This window comes from Carassius carassius, chromosome 18 (genome assembly GCF_963082965.1).
Source record: "Carassius carassius chromosome 18, fCarCar2.1, whole genome shotgun sequence".
Taxonomy (NCBI): domain Eukaryota; kingdom Metazoa; phylum Chordata; class Actinopteri; order Cypriniformes; family Cyprinidae; genus Carassius; species Carassius carassius.
In genome coordinates, this window is record NC_081772.1 from 13,556,589 (window position 1) to 13,579,929 (window position 23,341).

Here is a 23,341-nt window from a genome sequence, read left to right on the forward strand (position 1 = left end):
AACCTTACATTGTCAATCAACAGGTTTGCCAAGTAATGGACAGACCACTTAAATATGTAAGGTTTCACATGTGAGGTTAGACCAGGGACACCGGTTTTATACCTTAATGTGTCATGATGTGTTTGTTATATCGATATGTGTTGGTGTCATATAAATAGCCTAATATGACGAAGTTGTCATAAAATCGAACAGCTATTTAGACAGAGGGGACACGATTTCTGGAGGACACTAGCAATCCTGGATGGACTACTGACGACAGTCTGAACCTGGGTTGGGAACCTGAAACTTGGACTTTACGAGACGTACAGAAGAGAGATTCGTAACTGATCAGAACGCAGTGATTCAGCACTCTGAGGTAAGTTCATACATGCATTCATGAAACCTTCGTTAGGCTATCTTTTGACATTAACCACACAAATACTTAAACTGTTGGTCGAGTTCTAAATGAGTAAACTCTGCCTTCGGACTGACATATGTCTCTCCAGAGATGCAGACGTTCGTGAAAGGAAAAAGAGTTGGATTCTGGCTCAGCGAGAAGAAGATTAAAAAACTCAGTTTCCAGACCTTCGTGGAAATGTGCAGGTGCGTAACTCAGCGCGAGACAAGAACCGCTCATAAAAACAGCAAGTTTTAAAATTTGTTCCTTAAACGAGACTCTGCGTATGTTACTAGTGGTCATTTTGAAACGTAAGTTTTAGTAATAAGTTATCCATTAGTAAATTGCCAGTGTTTTTTTAATTTGACTAGTGATTGTTTCGCTATTAGATAATACTATTCACTTCAGACTGTTTTCCATTTGTTGCTGTTACCTATACTATTCATTAGGTACTAGTACTTATTTATTAAATACTAGTTTGTATACTTAAGTGAATATAAATGTTTTTTACTTGTCATATTTCAATGACTATTTAAGAATAAAATGTAAAACATCGGAAAATACGTTAGTAGGCTATAGAATATAATGTTTATTAAGTAGCTCATAGCACCTATTCCATCGTCATCTTCTCCACATAGACAAATAAGTATGACAATAGAGCAATTATTTAAACTATAGGAGTTATTTGATACAACTGGAGAGTTATATTTTAGTATTACAGTTATTTGACACTGTTAGAGTGACTGGTAGCAAAGAAACAAATAGGCTAGTCTACTACAACCCGAATTCCGGAAAAGTTGGGACGTTTTTTAAATTTTAATAAAATGAAAACTAAAAGACTTTCAAATCACATGAGCCAATATTTTATTCACAATAGAACATAGATAACATAGCAAATGTTTAAACTGAGAAAGTTTACAATTTTATGCACAAAATGAGCTCATTTCAATTTTGATTTCTGCTACAGGTCTCAAAATAGTTGGGACGGGGCATGTTTACCATGGTGTAGCATCTCCTTTTCTTTTCAAAACAGTTTGAAGACGTCTGGGCATTGAGGCTATGAGTTGCTGGAGTTTTGCTGTTGGAATTTGGTCCCATTCTTGCCTTATATAGATTTCCAGCTGCTGAAGAGTTCGTGGTCGTCTTTGACGTATTTTTCGTTTAATGATGCGCCAAATGTTCTCTATAGGTGAAAGATCTGGACTGCAGGCAGGCCAGATTAGCACCCGGACTCTTCTACGACGAAGCCATGCTGTTGTTATAGCTGCAGTATGTGGGTTTGCATTGTCCTGCTGAAATAAACAAGGCCTTCCCTGAAATAGACGTTGTTTGGAGGGAAGCATATGTTGCTCTAAAACCTTTATATACCTTTCAGCATTCACAGAGCCTTCCAAAACATGCAAGCTGCCCATACCGTATGCACTTATGGACCCCCATACCATCAGAGATGCTGGCTTTTGAACTGAACGCTGATAACATGCTGGAAGGTCTCCCTCCTCTTTAGCCCGGAAGACACGGCGTCCGTGATTTCCAACAAGAATGTCAAATTTGGACTCGTCTGACCATAAAACACTATTCCACTTTGAAATAGTCCATTTTAAATGAGCCTTGGCCCACAGGACACGACGGCGCTTCTGGACCATGTTCACATATGGCTTCCTTTTTGCATGATAGAGCTTTAGTTGGCATCTGCTGATGGCACGGCGGATTGTGTTTACCGACAGTGGTTTCTGAAACTATTCCTGGGCCCATTTAGTAATGTCATTGACACAATCATGCCGATGAGTGATGCAGTGTCGTCTGAGAGCCCGAAGACCACGGGCATCCAATAAAGGTCTCCGGCCTTGTCCCTTACGCACAGAGATTTCTCCAGTTTCTCTGAATCTTTTGATGATGTTATGCACTGTAGATGATGAGATTTGCAAAGCCTTTGCAATTTGACGTTGAGGAACATTGTTTTTAAAGTTTTCCACAACTTTTTTACGCAGTCTTTCACAGATTGGAGAGCCTCTGCCCATCTTTACTTCTGAGAGACTCTGCTTCTCTAAGACAAAGCTTTTATAGCTAATCATGTTACAGACCTGATATCAATTAACTAGATGTTCTCCCAGCTGAATCTTTTCAAAACTGCTTGCTTTTTTAGCCATTTGTTGCCCCCGTGCCAACTTTTTTGAGACCTGTAGCAGGCATTAAATTTTAAATGAGCTAATTAAGTGGATAAAAGTGTAAAATTTCTCAGTTTAAACATTTGCTACGTTATCTATGTTCTATTGTGAATAAAATATTGGCTCATGTGATTTGAAATTCCTTTAGTTTTCATTTTATTAAAATTTAAAAAACGTCCCAACTTTTCCGGAATTCGGGTTGTAATATCCATGTAAGCAATAGCTGCTAGTCACATTGAAAAACAGTCACTGTTTGGATTGCTAATTACTAATTTAAAAATAAATACTAGTAATGTCAAATGTATACTAGTTTGTTTTATGAAAATGACAAAAGTGACAAAAAGTGAAAGTGAAAACCATTATGAAATAAATGGAATAAAAACCTACTTGGCATTTAATATGAAGAAAATGAGATATTTATTTTTGAGAGGAGTTGAGGTCTCTGAACTTGAATGTGTAATTCAGATGAGTAAAAGGGAATTGAAACAAGTAGTGTTAATTAGTGTTATGCGAGACAGGAAACATGATTCATCACACCTCATGTCCCCTTGCCTCATCTTCACTCTAAAAATGCTGGATTGTTTCAGTCCAAGTTTTGGTCAAATATGGACTAACCCAGCTGTTGGGTTATATCTTTTTTTATTAAATTTTTAGCCCAAAAGTTAGGTTAGTATCTATTTGATTCCAATCAAAGTGCACACATCCAGCCCACCAAAAGCTCAGTGTCAAAAATTTTACACAGGAAAATTTGTAGAAAAATATTAAATTCTAGGCCTATATTTTTAAATAAAATAAAAGAGCTTTTGGAGCTGTGGTTTTTAGAACTCTTTAGCGTGTTTCGTACATCAGTCGTCAACACAGTTTCACTCACTTTATGTAAATGTAATAAAAAGCTATTTCTTCACTATTTCTCACTGTCATCTCTGCAGTTTTTATTTTATGATCAATCTTCTCTAAAATTGTGACTCTATCGCTCTTCTGGAAACACCCCCCCCCCAACACACCTCCCCATAAAAACTACTACTCTTATGCAAGTCATTATAGATTTGAACTATAGGTACACTCTCATTGCATCCATCATATGAAGCTTCAGTCATGAAACATGGATATCCTTTGTCACCATAGTCAATCTACCTGTCAAGTATCTAAGCATTTACTATTCGAGGGAGTCCCTTATGAACTGTCCTAGATTGCTTATTAAAAAAAACTACAACTTGTAACACTGTCCTGGGATTCTTATAATTAGATGGCCATAAAACCATCTGTGGCATTTTCATCCATAAAAAAAGACAAAGGCCTGGACAAAGTTCACTGGTTACCTGGATAAGCACCAGGCAGGCAGGCAGTCTTCAATTTCACAGACTTAGAGTAACATTGCTTGCATATCTCTTTAGAATCCCTGCATTCCTAAGAGTCTGCAGCAAGACTGTGCCTGTTACTTAGCTGATTCAAAGCTGAACCATGTTACTTATGTTATTCAAGTTTACGTGCATTGTTAATAATATGGCTATATAGCTTTAAATGTTGTATTTGTGGAGGGAGGCACTGAACATCCCTTAGATGGGTATCTGTGTGGATGAAGTACCGTGACTGGGCTACTTGACAATGTAATTTGCGCTCCTTTCTTTCACGAGCATGTTCTAGCCTACAGCGAACCGGTTTTCAAAGGAATTTTATCTAGACTTGTGCAAAATGATTTGTTATACTACTGGCTGGCATATTTGTCTTGGGACATATGATGAAATGCTAAGATATTTTCACCTACTTCTAAGGCTTTAGAAACAAACTACTGACTCAGCACTACTGATAAACTGCCACACAGTGCTACATTCGTTAAATCACAGCAGGTTTGTCAGCTGTCTAAAAAGATGCGAGCTTATTGTTATTTCAGGGACTTTTAAACAAGAAGACTTAAAGTTGCCCAACACATGGATTTGGAAAGATACAGATGTTATCAGAGCACAAGAACTAATCAGACACACAGTTCATGATTATATGAACTGTGTTATCTTTTAAAGTGTGTTTTGTTTTGCTTTATCAATAGCATAAATGCATTGTCTGGAAATGGAGAGTAATGATACTTTATTTTAAGCATATGTGTTTGTCTTTTTTGCCTGTGATTATGAGAGGGAATTTGGAGAATTCTGTCCTATTTGTGTGAGAGACAGCAAAATCAAATAACAGGATTTTCCCCAGTTCTATTTAAACTTATATAAACCTATAATTTGTCTTTTTGTGAATTTCTCATAATTCCAAGTCCAAATCGGTGTTGATCATTATTTGACTCATATGGAATCAATATAAAATATTCATATAGTCCACTTTTTTGTTTTCCAGGAACCAAGGCATAGAGATGATCCAGGTAAGAAACCCTTATGGCATTTTTTTCATGGCTTTTCCATTACACAAAAAGCCTGTCGATAAATGTGAGGCAGTTTCCACAGTATCATCACAATATGCTTGTCATTATCTGCTCTAAACATTACAAACATGCCTTTCATTTCAAATGAAAATGAAGTTAGTGTGCCTGGGGACACTTAAATTCAAAATATCGCCATGAGATATTTACTGCATTACTACAGTTAATCACTTTTGCATGCAGTTGGAACGGTGCATTTTGAGTAGGTATTACATAATAATAAATGCATTGTTTAATAGGGTTGGTATTGCTTAATGTAATGCTATATTATTACTGTTCTTACTGTTATTGCATTAACTTTTTGTGGCATTTTTTTACTTTGCCATTGAATAATGCCAGTAAAAACAGTTTATAGAGACTTGTTTTTTTTGCTTCAAAACTGTTCTCACCCAGAGCCTAATATAGCCTAACATAACAAAACATAAGTTTGCTTCTACAAAATTGCATGGAAATTGCACTGATTAGCCTTCTTCATATCAGGCTGATATAAACCACATTTATAGTCTAAGCTGAAGCATTGTCTTGATAGATTATACTTTGTTATTTTTCCTCTAAACAAGTATTTCTATAAGGTCAAGCTGAAGACATTAGTGCAGTGGGACAGCATGGTACAGGTGTATTAGCATCCAATTTCTCCCTGCTTAATATAGTCCTAGCAAGGAACACTGGCTTTGTCAGGGTCAAGAGTGTTTTTTTCTTCTGCAGATGTCCTTAGTTTCTTATACCTACAAAAACTGTTTTAGTGATGAACAGAACATGAACTGTTCTCCCATTACTTTTCTCAAGTTATGCCATAACTGTCATGCTAAGGACAGTGAGTTAACAGCATTATGGATATTTATTGAATTATTCTGTTGGAACTTCCCTTTGTTTCACCTTGGCACTGATAAATTATTAGAAATGTCTCACAGAGATTACTGTGATACATTTAAGACATTGTTATTTATTTATTTTTGTGGGTGTTTTTTTGGAGGGGGGGGGGTCCAAAACTCTGAGACCACTTCAGAAAATCAAACAATAAAGAGTCTTACAATTAAGAATAAATCTATAATATTTAAGAAATGTTTGTTTTAGAATTTTTTTTTAAATCGAAAGAAATTATAAAATTCAACAAAAGAATGAATAAATTTGAAAACATCAAGAAAACAAATCAATAGTGGTATCAGATTTTTAAACCCCGCTAAATCTAGTGACTTGTAAATGACTGGATCTTTGTGGTAATGTTTTTTAGTGAACATATGAAGACAGTATTTGCACATTCCAGCAGGATATGCCCTTGTCAACCCTGTTTATATTGTGTTAAGTTTAAGAGGAACTGAGATGGCCCTGAGATACGTAAAGGGCCTCTTATAACAAACCAAGCAGGTTGCAGTGGAAATGAGGTGTAGATTTGCTTGCAGGCGTAGAACTCTTCTCTTTGGTTCAAAAACAAATAAATGTATGTTTAGGGACAAACATTATTCTTTACTGATTTGCCATGGAAAGTGAAGGGAATTCTTGGAACAGAGTCACCTTGTTTTGTTTTGGGACTTACGTGTGAAGGCTGGTAGACTAAACCAAGGTCCTTGTTCCCTCATTCTGGACCTTTACTATGAGTCAGACATTTATCAGTGAAGCTGTCTGGCTGAGTGAAACACTGAGGGCTTTTCTCCATTCCCAGGACGCACATGTCTTTGATATCCACAACATGTTAGCCGTTGAAACAAAAGAGAGTAAAGGATGGACTTTGACCTGTTTACACCTTATACAATAATCTACCCAGCTGCACCCAGTCATAGATTGTATATGGTCTCTTTATATGATCTAGCAATCAGTCCATGGGCTAATCATTTTAGACAGGGGAGTGTCATTAATTTGATTAAGATAATGTGACTATTTTAGCATTAATCCGCTAAAATCAATCAAGGGAAAAAGGTTTAATCTCATCATGTTTACTAAATAATTGTATATTTTCATAGTACATTTACATATAGTTTAAAAACTGCAGTTTCAATATGTCACCACCATAGAGATAAGATAATAACACTTTCTCAAGAACTTAACCACACTCATTACACTAATATAATAACCTGAGGATAATGGGAGTGACCACATATTCTTATAAAACATTTAGTTTTATAAGGATATGAAACTAACATTATCAGTTGTCTTTTTTAAATCAAATGTTTAGGGTCAGTAATGTTTTATTTGATCAAAAATAGAGGAAAAATGTAAAGTAGTGATTTGAATATATTTTAAAATGGAACTTGGTTAATGACACCATGTCTCTCTCTGTGCAACAGAAGTAACAGCAAGTAAGAGATTTAATTCAGTTTTTCAGGAAGAAGTGTGTTAGATGGAAGAGCAATACTCTAGCAAAGCACATTATGCCTCAATATATCCAGAAAGCAGTGAAGCCTTTTGCCTGATAGTTATTTAAAAAGCTGATAAAATGGTACAACAACATTAATGTGATGTAACACATGGCTGTCTCATGCTTTATATCAGATGATGTGTGTATCAGTTGAATATCCTCTACAAAAAGGAAGTGGAGGGGTCTCTTCACTTAAGTGTCATGAGGTGTCTGTGTGGAATCTGTGTGTCATCCTCTTCATTCTTTACGTCTGTTTTCGTAAATAGCTTGTCACATATCTGCACCAGCTATGAGAATATTTCCGGACATTGTCATCTGAAACAGGAACATTTAGGGAATAAGATAATAAGCCCTTTAGGATTACCTCTGGTGGGCCATACTAAATTTATTTGGTGTTGCTTTTAAAAGAGAGACTGGACTAGATCTAAGCATTTTAAATAAAAGTGCACTTAGGGATGCCCCCTTCCCCTATTAACCGCGAAGGCCGTATACAAAAGCCTCTGACGTTTGCCACAAACCTTTGTGGTCTGATCCAAGAGTAAAATGCTCTCATCCCCAAAGGTTAAACCCAAAGTGAACTCATGTTCTGTGTTCCCCAAGTAGCAATTTTCCTTACTGGATGGCATGTAAAACCTTTAGAATACACTGTACCATCTGTCATACACTGGATAGTTGACTGCTTCTATACTATTTACCACTATTTATAAATTTGAATTACTGCGAATGTACATTTCCTAGCAACACAGAAATTGATTTTTTTGGAAACACAGCCACTTTCCCCGTTCCGCTTTACTTGTTGTGAATCATTGACCTGAGAGTCATGTCCTTTTATTTATATGGTTTGATTTTGACATTAAACCAAATATAATCCACACTCTTGGCTTTCACTCATGCACTGGATTCAATGAGTGGATTGTTTTCAGAGTTTAGCTGTTTAAGGTGTGAGTGACAGCACAGATCACGACTCACAATTAACATCACATCATAAACATTTGTTCTTCAATTGTCCCTCTTGAGCAAACAGAAATTTGTGGCAAAAGTAAAATTGCAAAATCTAGGCATGCTGTTTATTTTATCAACCTATTAAATTTAATTTGTCAATAATCTTTTTCATACAAATAATACACAAAAGTTCATATCAAGAAAAAAATACTTATTAAATGCTTATTCATATTTTGACATTAGAAATATGTCTGAAGGGTTATTGCTAAAAATGTCTTGTGGATGTTTACTGAGCTCTTGGCCTTGTTCTCCCGGTCTAGCTGGATCTGAGCCAGCCAATAGAGAAGCAGGGTCCATTTGATGTCATCATCCACAAGCTGACTGACCACATTGTTGATGCTGACCAAAATGACACAGAATCTCTGCTACTTGTTCAGCGTGTTCAGGTAAATAAATAAATCAGCTCAAGTGGTCATAAATGTCTCTTCACTCCTTATAATTTAATACAAAAAAAATAAAAATAGTATATATTTTTAATATTTTGTTCATTTAAAATAATAATATTGTAATATATTGTTTTTTATGTATCTTTTTATATAACCACTGACATTGTTCTTTCATTTTGCTACGTATACAAAGCAAGAACTCATGAATTGTGTGTTTCGACTTCTCTCCAGGACTACATAGATGCTCATCCTGAAACAGTGATTCTTGACCCTCTTCCAGCCATTCGTACCCTGCTGGACCGCTGCAAGTCATACAAGCTAATCCAGAAACTTGAAGAATGCATGAAAGGTCTGACTGTATCACTAATACGTAGTTATACACATGTGATTTAATCACACAAAATACAGCTGTGCTAAATATATTTATTAATAATGGGCAATCCAACTATATATTTCAGATAAGCTCACCCTTAAATGGCACGTAAAGAGAAAACAAACTGTGGTTGGTTGCTTTATGTGTGAGTAAGACATGTGGACCAGACCATTTACAGAATTTCCACTAATTCTAAATGTTGTAAATGGTTCTGGGAACCAGGCCTTTAGATACTCCTTTGTTCTTCAGGGGTGGACTAACATGAGGAGGGAAGGTTTTGCCTTTCCACAGGGGAAGTGTAAGGCTTATGGAGAGCTTATGTCCTAAAGCTGCTGAGTCATTCATTCTTTGTGCTGCTTGCATGCTGCATTCACTGGCCACAGAAAGAACAGGAGGCCTGCTGGCTCACTACAAGCAAACAGAATCACCAGCTGTGGGAATAGTGTAGTGCCTAAGGATTTCCATCAAAATATACAGCCGTTTTCATACATATACAACAATATACAATATACAACATTTTCATACATAAGTATCTACAAATACACTACCATTCAAAAGTTAAGGTTGGTACACTTTTTAAAAATGCTTTTGAAATAAGTATTTTATGCTTTAAACACAGCAAGAACAATACTGTGAAATATTATAATATATAATATAATAGCCATACTCTATTTTATTATATTTAAAAAAGATACATTTAGGTGAAACTGTGATACATTTTTTTTAAGATTTTGTAATGAAGTTAAAAATAACCACATTTATTTGAAATAGAATTCTGTTTTGTAATGTTATAAATGTTTCTCTGTCGCTTTTAATTAACTTAATGCTTCCTTACTGAATAAAAGAATCCTTAAAAAAACTTTTGAACTGTAGTGTAAAGTGGAGCAGTGGCGGATGCAGAACGTGACAGATGGGTGGGCCTAGATTAAGTCGAGGTGGGCCTGAATTTATGGGTGTTCCGAAATCAAGGCTGGGTTTCCCGATAACGGTTGTTTCTTAGCGCGAAGACTCTAAAGGGGGCCACACACCGGACGCGCAGCTCAGCGCCGCGCCGCGCCACGTCTAGGACAACGCTCACCTGAAAATCCGATAACATCAGCAATTTTCTGATTTCTGTAAATAAATATAAAACTAAATGTATATTGCAGCACATGGTAAAGTCCGTATATACATTAACTACGATTTGAGACACATAAATGTAAACACGGTCCTGAGCCGTTGCTGGGCATTATATTATATATTTATTTACAGAAATCAGAAAATTGCTGATGTTATCGGATTTTCAGGTGAGCGTTGTCCTAGACGTGGCGCGGCGCGGCGCTGAGCTGCGCGTCCGGTGTGTGGCCCTCTTTAGGAAGCTGATATATCTTCTTATGTGCGATGTTACCGGGTGCTGTCCGTGGCGATGGTGCTGAATTGGTTGATATCGATGGCTCGAGAATCAATTATTCTCTCGTGCAGGGGCTTTTTATGTAAGAAAGCGGTGTTCTTTATAAAAGAAGCGCTTCAGAAATAGTTGAAATTTCATTTATTAGGACTCATGGGATATTATAAAAAATAATCCAAACTATAATAGCCTAGCCTACATATTTTTAAATTGTATCATATATTGCTGCCATAATAACCCATAATAACCCAATAAACCCAATTTGTATGTGCTTTCGTCTCTTTCCCATTTTTGTTCGCTGAGGTGGAGCTGCGATTAAATTTTGTTCTTGTAAATACTTTACAGCATTTCAATAATAATAAAAGTGTACATCTTACGTATGGTGCTCGGCAGTGATCAAAAAGGATTTTAACAGTGTATTTTGAATTTCTTCTTGTAAACTCAGAGATGTGGATTCAGACGGCAATTAAATCACCACACGACCTGTTTGTCAAAAAACAGTAGGTACTAATTTGGACAGGGATTTTCATTGCGGGTTGGGTGAGAAAAGACACTGATATTATGGATTCGGACGGCACTAAAATCACCGACTTACTGCTGTAAATGTTTAAAATACCGTATGAGCCCATGAGAAACAATATTAGCGTCTGAATAGGACTTGATTGACAGTAGCCTATGCTTTCACTGACCTTTAAAAGCGCTTTTTAATTAAATTAAATTAATTAAATGTTAATTAAATTTGTTTTTATTAATTAATTAATAATTCCCATTTTTTTTTGTTGTGGTGAAGCTGCAATGAAATATTGTTCTTGTAAATACTTTCCAGCATTTCAGTAAAAAAAAAAAAAAGTGTAGCCTAAATAAGAAGGTTTCGGGAAACGCTGAAACCTTGAGTCCTCTGACGTTACAAGGTGCTGTAGCCATTAAAGAAAACGTATTTAGGTTAATATATATGTTCAATATTATAATATACGTTTTTATTTATTTAATCTATGGTTATGAAAAGTGAACACTGAACAGCATTATAAGAGGCGCAATATGACATGGTCAGACATGATTATGACCACTTCATAGGTTTGTTTTGTAGAAAGACTTTCTTTAAAGTGAATTTCGTTTTGTATAAATTGTATCTTAATTTTAATCAATTTTTCATCAACCAATTGCAGATATAAAAACAAGCAAATATAACAGACAATAATCATGGAGGCGCCTGCGCGGTCACTTGCATTGCACGTTAACTGGAGCGCATCTCATCCTAACTTAACGAAACTCAGTGTATGCCTCACTCAGACATGAGAAATACATCAAATGCACAAAGCTTGAAATGTCTTTAAACGAAATAATTCAAAACGAAAAAAAAAATTAAGGTTATAACATGGTGTTATTCAAAAAACGTTTTCCACTTGTCTAGTTCAGGGTGCTTGCAAGAAAAGTTCTCAAAGTGATTATAGCTGAAAGCTACTCGGGAATTCTTTTCTCATTAGAATCATACTGTAACGCAATGAAACATTCAAACTGCTTTATAATGGTAAAAAAAAATGTTTATTAGCCTACTTATTTTGTAATTTAAATTTAATCTACTGTCAAAACTGAGCTAAATACATAAGCCTATATAACATAGGCTATGGCTACCGAGCCAGGAACATATAATTCACAAAAAGGCAACATTGTGATAGTGCATAGGGAAGATCAATTAGAGAGCACGTAGCTCTAACAAAATAACAAAAAAACAACCACAACATAACACTCTATTCATTGAACATTTAAAGTAATGACATGTTAACTGAACGAATATTTAGGCCCTGAACAAGAGGCTGAGGTCAACCCCCACTACACATTTAGCTTTCTAAAAAAGCAACATTATTTGAGCTCAGAGGCTCAAAGTAGCCTGCTATCAAGCCACGGCCTACATGTAAAGAAAACCATGGCCTATACCTTACCCGGCTACACAAGGCGGAGTCGCCTGGGTTTTGAATTAAAGATGCTTATGATCTCGTCATAATCCAGTGTTTCTGTCAGTTCTCTTTCAAAGGATAACAGGGTCAAATTGTTCAAGCGTTCAGTCACCATTGATGCTCTCAAGCGAGTGTTGATCCTGTGAGTAGCGGAGAAAAGTCTTTCAACACTGCAGGACGTCATGGGTAGTGTGATGATGGCCCTTAACAGACGGTTCATTCCGGGGAAAATATCAGCAGCGCAGGCATCCAACAATTCAATTAGTGAGGGCATTTTGTCTTTGTCAGCTTTGCCCTTGATGAATTGGGTAAAAAAGGCAAATTCCGCATCACAGACTGTTATCCCATACAAGCTGCAAGGAGATTTGATCAGTTCTTGTGTGCCAAAAGTGGTGGATCCTGGGATGAGGGCAGCTGAAGCTCGCATTATTCCGTAGGTGTCGTCTTTAAATCGGCTGTTCAATTCAGCCATCTCGTTATCCAGAATACAGTTCCAGAGTGCTCTCAGATCACCATTATTTTTGATAGCGGATGTTTTTCCCAATGTTGTGGTGACAATAGACTGACTAAACTTTGCAGGCAGCTTTCGCTCACGAGACATTATCAGATCCCAGCATGCTATCTCGTATTTATCCATCAACTCCTCTGTCAATCTGAGAACTTTGTCAAAGTCACCATCTGAATCATCTCGAAAAGTGGCAAGGGTGGCTTTCAATGTTTCAATTAAGGAGATGCAGTCTGTCACGCAGATTGCTGGACTTTGCAGCCCCTTTGTGGCAAAATCGCTGCACTGAAACAACTTGCAAAACACAACAAGCATGAAAATGAACTTTTTTGTTTGCATCTGTTGTAATAGGTTATCTGCATCTAGTTTTGTCTGTCCACTTGTCTCAGAATACTCAGCAAGAGTCTCAAGTAACACGTCTAGCATTTCTAAAACTTTATGAACAGATCCTGATTTAGAGCTCCACCTGGTGTCACATGACCTTTCCAGTTCCTTACATGGGCGTTCTGGATGCATTTCCTTCTGAAGTTCCACAAACCGAGCGTGCCTCTGGGCCCCAGTGAAGAAGTTGTGTATCTGATTGATGACAGTGAAAAAAGTACTGACGTGTCCAGATGATTCCGCAGCAGCACAAAGCACTAAATTCAGTCTGTGGGAATTACAGTGTACATACACAGCTTTGGGAAATGTCTCTTTCAAGATAGATTGAACGCCTCCTCTGTGCCCAGACATGACCGATGCCCCATCAAAACAGAACCCGACACAGAGAGAAGGGTCCAAACCAAGTGGTTCTAGAATTTCAAGGATCCTCTGCGATATTCCTTGAGCAGACAGGTCAGCTGTTTTGACAAAGCCCAGCGCTCGTTCTTTGATTGTCCCACTATGGATAAATCGAACACAGACAGCAACTAGCTCGCGTTTCGAAACATCTTTAAACTCATCTGCAAGTATGGCAAAATATGTGGGCCTAGGCTGTTCTTGCATCTCCGTTTTTATCTTCCTGAGTAGAAGTGAAGCGGCAGCCTCAAGCAGCTCGTCCTGAATGTGGTGGGACATGAGTGTAGCATTTCGTGGCAGTTCAACAAGTTTTTTTTTTATTTCTGGGTCGTACTTCGATATAAACTCGAATAGCTCCAAAAAATTCCCCTTGTTTAACGCTTCCTGAGTTTCCCGGTGCCCTCTCAGGGGTATCTCCATTTTGGCACACTGCATGACAACATCCAGCACAACTTTGACGTGCTGTCGATTACGTTCAATGAACGAAATGGAATCTCCGTGCATCTGATTTAATACAGTACCGCTGCCTTGTTGCGCATGACTTTGTTTGTAGGAGAGTAATTTTACAAGTGCAGAAGCATGTAGCTTGCTAGACTGATGCTTCTCACAGACCTGGCCGATACGTTTCCAATTTTTGAAACCCTCTTTAGTAAAAGTCCCCTCAGTGTGCTGTTCAGGAAAATGCCGACAGGCTTTACAAAAAATCAGGTCTTTCGACTGGCTATATTCAATCCAGTTGAACCTTTCATACCACTTGGCGTTGAAGCTTCGATATTTCCCATCAATTATGGTACTCGGGAATGCCTGTAGATGAGGTTGGGTAGCAGGTTCCCCCAGAGCTGACAGATCCGACGGTGCAATTAAGTGTAGCAGTGATCGTCGATTAGCCATAGGCAGATCTGCTTGCCGGTTAGCATCAGTGGAGGTCGTCGGTTCGGAGTTAATCTCCGCTCCATTCTCAGAGCCAGTGGTTGTTCCATTACGATCCACAGATTGGTCCTCCAAATAATTATTAATCTCAATACGAGGTTTTTTTAAAAAAATGAGTGAGAGTAACTTGTTTGGCCATACTAAGAAAAATCAAGATACCGTACACTTCTAGCGAACGTTATAACCGTTGGTTGTTCGCGTCATAGATGGTTCGCGCCAGATTACAATAGAGCGCGCTACGATGTTGCATTGACCAATGAAAACAAGTCACCAACACACTTAAATATTAAATAGTTATCAGGCTTACTTATAATTTTACTGTTTTAACATAACATGTTATAGATGAAATACACCACATAAAGTAGTATCCATATTTAACAATACAGAGTAGTATTTTATTTATTTTTTTATTTCTGATTGGGCGGGCCAGCTGTCAATGTGGGCGGGCCCAGGCCCGTCCAGGCCCGCCCACAGCTCCGCGCCTGAAGTGGAGTCTTAAAGGGATAGTTCACCTAAAAATTTAAATTCTGTCATTTATTACTCACCCTCATGTTGTTCCAAATCTATAAGACCTTTGTTCATCTTCGGAACACAAATTAAAATATTTTGGATGAAATCCTGAGGTCTCATCCTCAGATGTCATGCCTTCGGTCCATTGGCAGAACGTCTGATGCATACGCCACACAAAATTGGAAACACTTTGGGAGTTTCGAAGTCCATATCAGATTGATTGAATTATACGGGATTTCTGGGACATGTGCGTGTCGCGTTCTTCATTGTTCCACCTGAAAACAAATATGCCATGATGCTGGAGACCCTCATGTTAGAAACAAACCATTGTATTTACAATTGGGATAATGAATGCGTATCAGGATCAACTAAATGCCATCCAAGAATTTTACACATTGTCTGTTATTGTGGGGATATTTTCACGCCCCTAAACATGACGTGGCACAAAACGAAACATGATTGGTTGCTTTATCTGTCAGTCATATGGCCTCTTGGGCAGGCCTTGCCATTCAAAGCAGCCAAGGTTCCCAGACCTTCTGCCGTCAGTCTGAAGGACTGGCTACACGAGACTAAGAGCTTTCTGACCCTGCATAGACAGCAAGGCAACAACCATGTTCAAGGCCCAGAAAGGTAATAAGGACATCATTAAAATAGTCCATGTGACATCAGTGGTTCAACCATAATTTTATGAAGCTAGGAAAACAAAAATAACTAGTTTAGAAAACTAGAATAACTAGTTTATTCAACAATTTCTACTCTTACATGTCAGTCTCTGCTGTGTGTTCACGAGAGTACCATGTGGCATGTTTGTTGACAATGGTGCTGACGCAGGAACCGCCATTCTGACGTAGAACCCAAATGCACTGCACCTTATTTACAAGCAGGGGAAGATGCACAATGTTCATAAAACAGCCTTCGTAAACATGTCTGAAGATGACTTTCAATTTTTTGCTCAGCCTTACTTTTTTGGACCAGAATATACAGATAATGATCTATGAGAGATGGGAGTTCTATGTCAGATTGCTCCTAACATGCATGTGTCATGGTACTCTTATGAACGCCTGTCAAAGACTAACATGAAGAAAATAAGTTGTTGAATAAAGTAATTTTTATTTTCCTTTTTTTATTTTATTTTAATGATGTCCTTACTACCTTTCTGGGCCTTGAATGTGGTAGTTGCATTGCTGTCTATGCAGGGTCAGAAAGCTCTCGGATTTCATTAAAAAAAAATCTTAATTTGTGTTCTGAAGATCTTACCGGTTTGGAACGACATAAGGGTGAGTAATAAATGACAGAGTTTTCAATTTTGGGTGAACTAATCCTTTCAATTTGCATTCTTTTATAATTTATTACAAACATTTTTTTTAGCATTTTTAATGTCAGGATACAAACTTGAGTCAAGCAGTTGCTCAAATAAAAATGTACATGAATTATATAATATCTTCTTTAAAACCTGATGAGGTTTTTGATCTTGTGTCAGCTGAGGGTTTGTGTGAAGTTAACCATCTGTCTTGATGTTTCCCCAGTCTCTAAGAAAGAGATGACTCTGTTTAAGATACAAAGGGAGTGACTATTTTCTGGGGCCCACTCACCAGGCAACTGCCTCTATATGGCTATTAGCTTATGAAACAACACCGCAAGGGATTCTGGGAAACGAAAGATAACACAGCTCATATACCCTCAATATTACACAAGATCCTTTTTAAAATAACTCACTTGCCCAATACATGCATGTTTGGCTCTATCAGCAAGTGCCATCAGTGACTGATTTTGTTAAATGACACACATTTTGTTCCATGAGCTAATCAACCGTTATGTCGAGTCCATGTGAACCGATGACAACAAGATGTCATGGTGCAAGTGTTTGAATATAAATCCCCCTAAATGCACACTTTAGTTAATCACATACATTGTCACACATCACATTGCTGTATCCAGCGTTTGTAGCTGCTTTAAAGGTTACTGCATTTTTGATCAAATGGATTCATGTTCCTTGTCTAATGTAAAATGTTATGCTTTAATACGCTGAGCTGCGTAGAGCTGCCCAACATGGAAAAAGTTTGTTTTTTAGCGGCTATAAATAGACTGCGCTTTCAGTCTTGGAAAAGAAGCTGTTTATAAGATTAATTGATAACTGCAGATCAAAAGCAAGCTGAAAATTCACAGATACCTCAATGGTTTAGTTTTAAATGTTTCCATGGATCCAGTAGTAATGTTATCCTGTATAAAGTGTAGTCATCACTTCAAATGTGTGCAGGCCACACATCATTAAGACCCCCATCCAAACTTGGTGTCTACAAGGAGTTATGCTCAGGGTGTGCTAGTTAATCTTGTCTGGCCTGTTAGGTTTTCATTTGTTTGTGTAGGTTTGAGAAAAGATAGTAGAAAGAAAGAAATGCTTGCTACTAAGAAAGAAAAAGATAGAACGTAAGATGAAATCAAAACACATACAAGAAACAACTACACCCTATTTTATTTCTCCCAAACCTTTACAAACAAAATTTAGAATCAGAGTGGGCTCTCATAATGATCAGGGCTACATTTCCCAAAATCATCGTAAGCTTAAGTACATTGTAGACTCATTGAAACCAGTGGAGCTACGATCAATTAAAGCTTACAATGCTTTTGGGAAACGCTGCCCAGATTCATAAGAGTAAAGAAGACAGTTATAAATGTTTTCTTAAAATTGACATAGAGTTTGGATGTTAGAATCTTATTAAATCTAATCTTAAATATTTAAAAACAAAGCAACCAACTTTATCTTGATAATCTTTCTCATATCTCATAATAATAATAATCTCCATAGTAAAAAATAAATAAATAAATAAAAATATTTATTTCTTATATCATGAATCATCATGACAATTTTAAATATTTATTTATTTATTTATTTATTTTTAGATAATCATTAATAGCTAACTTAATCTTAATAATCCTTTAACATTTTTAAATATAAATTCAAGGTCAAAGTGTTATTTATTTATTTATCATTACGTTTTTAGAAAATCGCACCTTGCTTTGTCAAATTATCCGATTTTTTTTTTTTTTTTTAATGTTTTGGTTTTTATTTATTTTCAAGAATGTCACTCGTTTAATTTGTCTGTTTTTCTTCATTATGATATCAGTGCAGTTATTACAATTTTTATCCAGAATTTAAAAACATGCTCAACACAAAAGAAACATATTTGAGTCATTATATATATGAAATGCATTTTTTGTGTATTATTAAATCATGTAATATATCAAGACAAAAATGTAGCATGTGCTAATGTGTGTTTTTTTCTGTAGATGACAGAATCTGCTCACCTCCGTTTCTGGTCCTCAAGAGTGAATGTGGCACTGAGACTCTAGAGCAGCTTCAGAAACATGGAATCACATTTCCCTCCAGTAAGTTCATGTCATTTAAAATCACCAGTAATCTTCGTGACCATTTACAAATATAGATTTGACTCATCTAATTCAGAAAAGGGGTTTCAGATTTAAAAAAAAGCTGTTTCTTATATATTTTCTCATGTGTACTGGAGCGACACGTTTTCACACTATTTTTGTTTGATTGCAGTCTGCAAAACACAGGTAGCTCATGGCATCAACTCCCATGAGGTAAGAGACTTTACTCTTCTGTAACCTGTGCTATTTTTCATATCTTACATAATGGGCAGGAGATAAGTGCTGTAGAGCACAGTGCTGTTTAGATCTTGCCAAAGAGGTGCTACATGATGCTAGTTAATCATTTCTTACGTTAACTGGTGTCTCATTAGAATTATTACTTTTGGACCTGCGTATCAAACTTTTCATGCAGTATTTCTATTTTAGTTAAAGCTTGGGAACTGAAATGTGTAATTAGTAGTAGCAGTAGTATTAGTATAAAAAAACACACATTATATTTCTTGGAAATTTCAACGATGCTGAAGCCACTTCTGCCTCATAAAGGCCACAGTGATTGATTTCAGTTGCCTTGAAAGTGTGATACTAAAAAAACACATCAATTGCCAACTATTTTAACACGTATTGCATAAAGAGAGAGTGAATCTGAAGCTCTTATTGCTCTGAATCACACGTAACACTGCTATCCCCGTGGATGATTAACAGGGGCGCAGCTTCTGTTGCTGTGATGACCATATCTTTGATTCTCTGTGACTAATGTACAGGCAAAGTCTCCGACTACTCACATTCCTTTAGAAATCTTCTTTAAGACATTAGTAACTCTGTTTTACAATGTTGACAGTGAGGGGCGTACTAGATTAATGTGTCACCACTGACTGCTGAACGACTGTGTTTGTGCAAACAGGTTGACGGTCATGTGTTTTATGACTGTGAGCACATCGGTTTACTTAGCTAAAGGAAAGACAAGGAACATATGTGGATTGAGTGGGTTTTGGTGTGGCAGTTTTAGATTCACGGAAGTACAGTAGATACATTATATTTGTCTTTCTCATTTGCACCTTCATATTTCAAGATCACAATAAGAATCTGTGTATTTCATGTTAATTAATAACCAGATGTTGATTTGGTTTCTGCTCAACAGATGGCCATCATCTTCAGTGAGGAAGATCTGAAAGACATCAAGCCCCCATGTGTCATCCAGAGCTTTATCAACCATAATGCAGTGCTGTATAAGGTTTTTGTAGTGGGAGAGGCCTACAGTGTGGTGCAGCGGCCCTCCATTAGAAATTTCCCATCTGGACCCACAGGTCAGTTGAGTCACACAACATCCCTTCGATGGATGGTTCAAAGTATTTGATGAATGCAATTTGTTTAGAAATATTTAGCTTTAAATTTGAACCATAAATCAAACTCAAAAGGTTTCCATAGATTTCCCTTGGTGCCTAATACACTACTGTTCAAAAGTTTGGGGACAGTAAGACTTTCTTTAAAGAAATGCATTAAGCTGATCAAAAGTGAAGGTAAAGACAAAAAAAATTTCAATATCAAATAAATTGCTGCTCTTTTTCTGTTCATCAGAGTATCCTGAAAAAGTATTATGTTTCCTCAAACATATTAAACAGCATTTTCAACATTTATATAGCTTTGTGTCACGTGACACTCAAGACTGGAAAACACTGACTGCTGAAAGTCTAGCTTTGCCATCACAGGAATACATGCATTTTGTAACATATTATTTTACAATATTATTGTTATCAAATAAATGCAGCCTTGAGGAGATAATTACTTTTAAACAATAGTGGATATGCTATAATTGTTTTTTTTATGAACTACTTTCCATTCATCAATGTTTACATTCACAGAAATAAAGCAGAATCTGTAAATTGCACTCTGTGTTTGTCACACATAGGACACTAGTTCACCAGGCGGCATCAAAGCCAATTAGAACACTTTATAGGGTGCCAGGACCAGAAATGTAGATGTCAGGACTCTTTTGGCTAGCTTTAACCATCCACTCAAACATATATCCCAACAAACACACTAAGTCTGGAACTTTTTATAAGGTTTTATAAACTTTTTATGTTTGAAAGCTGTTTCAGAAACAAAGTGAGATTGACATTAATGGCACTTGTGAGCAAGTCTGTGTGATGGCGAGGCCTCTCAGCCTTCTAGACCATTCTGTCAACATATGTGGCTGATGTTTAGACTCTTTCCTGCTCTTACAGAGGAGTAGTTTATTTTGTCTTTGACTTGGTATTTATAAAGTAAGCATGTCAAAGATTTTGGTTTCATATGTCAATGTGGTTTGGTGAATTGTATGCCCCTGAAGCCCAGTCAAATTCACTGATGCAGAGAATTGTCAACTTTACAATGAGACAATGAAGAATTTGTTGTCTGTTTAATATTTTGATCAATTTAATGCCTCCTTGATGACAAAAGTATTTTTTTTTAATCTTGCTAAACCCCACATTTCTGAAAAGTGGTGTAAATATTTCTTTGCCAACCAAGTTGTGTTTTCATTCTTCTAGACAGGAGAGCAATATCTTTCAACAGTCATCACGTGTCCAAACCAGAGTCCTCTTCTGACCTGACCTGTGTAAGTCAACATGCATCGTATTTACAACTCAACTACTGCTTAAACCTCTCCAAGTCAAGAAAAAATTTCTAAAGTTTATGAATGGCTTAAATACCTTTGAAACATTAATTAATACGTTTATTTTATTTTAAATCTCAAATACAGCCCTGTTCAAATCTAAATTAATGTATCAAATATTTGTGTATAACTAAAAAGTAGAGATGCACCGATTGCAATTTTCTTAGCCTATTCTGATTTTTTTTGGTGACCTGCCGATACTTTTTTTTTTCAGATTTTCCTTCTAATAACTATAATTGACAGCATATACAAACAAAAATATATTTTTTGTTTTTGTTTATAAATTTAAAAAAAATGACATTTTAATTTTTTTATTAATAAATTCTAATTTCTAACTTTTTGTTTATTGAACTTGTTAATTTTCTAAACTTATTATATTGTATAAAATCAGTGTCACATTGCAGTCAGTAATGTTGCTTAACTATATAATGTATTATAATTTTAAAAAAATTCTACCGCAGTTACTTTGTGTGTGCTGTGGCGCTCATTTGTGGTGCACAGTTCTCTCAGACAGGCTGCGCAAGCCTCAGGGCAAGACATAAATACATGACCAGTCTCCCTTTACACTGAATTTATTGGCGTTTTAATCAGGCTTCTTGTGTGGTCGGGCAAATAAAATTCTCTCTCACTTGCCACTTTAAAAATCTACTTGTCCCAGACAAGTGTTAATAGAGCTCTGTTCACCACGGTTTACTTTGGCCCTAAAGTTTCATGCATTTCAAGTGGCGAACTTTGTGTCTTCTTCACTCACAATAAGAACTTCCACACCAACGACATGTTTACATGCAGATGTGAGCGTAGCTGTGACGTCAAAACGGACCGGCTCCAGCAAGATGTGAGAATTACTGACTGGTCACCGGTCCAGGCCGATCATGCGGAAAATCGCTTGATTCCGGTCCCTGACCGGTTGATCGATGCCTCTCTACTAAAAAGCTTCATAAAAAAATACTTCTGTAGTGTTTTGGCATTCACAATGCATAACTGTACATGTTCAACAAACATTTCATATATTTCATACTTTTTGTCCCTTTTCTGGTTTCCTCTAGAGGGACAACATGGAGGGCCAGTACCGGGAACCCAGCAATGATGTCATTCAGAAAATTTCCAGAGGGTTAAGACAGGCCCTTGGTATTTCTCTGTTTGGGATTGACATCATCATCAACAACCAGACCGGCCAGCACGCCGTCATCGACATCAACGCATTTCCAGGTACGTGCAGTTCCTCACAATCCTTTGACTTGGCAATATATGTTATCTTTAAGCACTGAACTCAAAAGAGAGTTCAGAACAGAACTGCAGTAATGGTAACAAGCCACATGGTGTCAGTGTGGAGTAATGAAAAGGTCTTTCTGTGCTTTGTATTGTTAAAATACAATGTTGGTGTATTGAGGTGTTGTACTTACATTTGCCGTTAAAACTCTGGTGGACTCTCATCTACAGAAACATCTGTCATTTGCTTCTATGATGTTGGAGGAAATCTGCTTCTCACTTTTCTTTCTAAAGCTATCCACTGTGGTTTGATGGTATTTAAGTCAGGTGATTTATTTGGCCAGGGCAGATGTTAAAGTTCATCTTGATTCTTCAACTGTCCAGTTGTTTTTTGTTTTTTCCTGTAATTTACCTTGGGTTTTCACTTACTATTCTTCTTCGCTGACACATGATTGATTATACAGTCGGAATCATACAGACTGTTATTCTTAAAACACCAAAAACTGGGCTGTAAAGCTGTTTAAGATGATTCTACAAGATTTATTATTATTTATTTTTTTGTCACTGAGCGCTTTTACCAAACACTTCTGAACACAACGTATACTACACTGATTTACAAACTAGAGAATATAGACAATGAAGGCATAAATAAAAGATAATTTTAACATTTGTCTTTTCTTTCACTGTAGTCTACACAAATTCTATTAACTCCTATAATATATATATATATAGCCTTTTTGTTCTATAGTTGAACATTTTGTGTCTCTCCATCACACTAAATAGACTCTGCTCACTCTATAAAGTTATTTTGCTTCAGCTCTACATCATTGTTCAGCTAAAGTCCCAAAAGGAGGTATAAAACATTGTAGAAGGATGGGAAAAAGTACACCTGAAGCCCTTGATTCAAGACTCTTTATAGTATCTGCAGACACAGCTGTGTTTTCTCAGTATGTTTAA

General features: G+C 36.7%; 1 protein-coding gene across 3 annotated transcripts in view; it reads left to right on the forward strand.

The window, feature by feature from the left end:
• LOC132092445 (inositol-tetrakisphosphate 1-kinase-like) overlaps nt 1–23,341 on the forward strand; it is a 24,572-nt gene continuing 1,231 nt past the window's right edge. Inside the window, exons 1-10 of one of the 3 annotated variants that reach the window (XM_059498682.1) lie at nt 1–304; nt 484–582; nt 4,879–4,903; nt 8,576–8,701; nt 8,933–9,050; nt 18,427–18,525; nt 18,698–18,738; nt 19,664–19,829; nt 21,051–21,118; nt 22,222–22,384. In XM_059498682.1, coding sequence (XP_059354665.1) covers nt 488–582; nt 4,879–4,903; nt 8,576–8,701; nt 8,933–9,050; nt 18,427–18,525; nt 18,698–18,738; nt 19,664–19,829; nt 21,051–21,118; nt 22,222–22,384 — 901 coding nt within the window. In that variant the 5' untranslated portion in view covers nt 1–304; nt 484–487. Of the gene's footprint in view, nt 360–483; nt 583–4,878; nt 4,904–8,575; nt 8,702–8,932; nt 9,051–18,426; nt 18,526–18,697; nt 18,739–19,663; nt 19,830–21,050; nt 21,119–22,221; nt 22,385–23,341 lie in introns of all 3 variants that reach the window. The other 2 variants (XM_059498681.1, XM_059498680.1) reach the window with 2 other exon arrangements.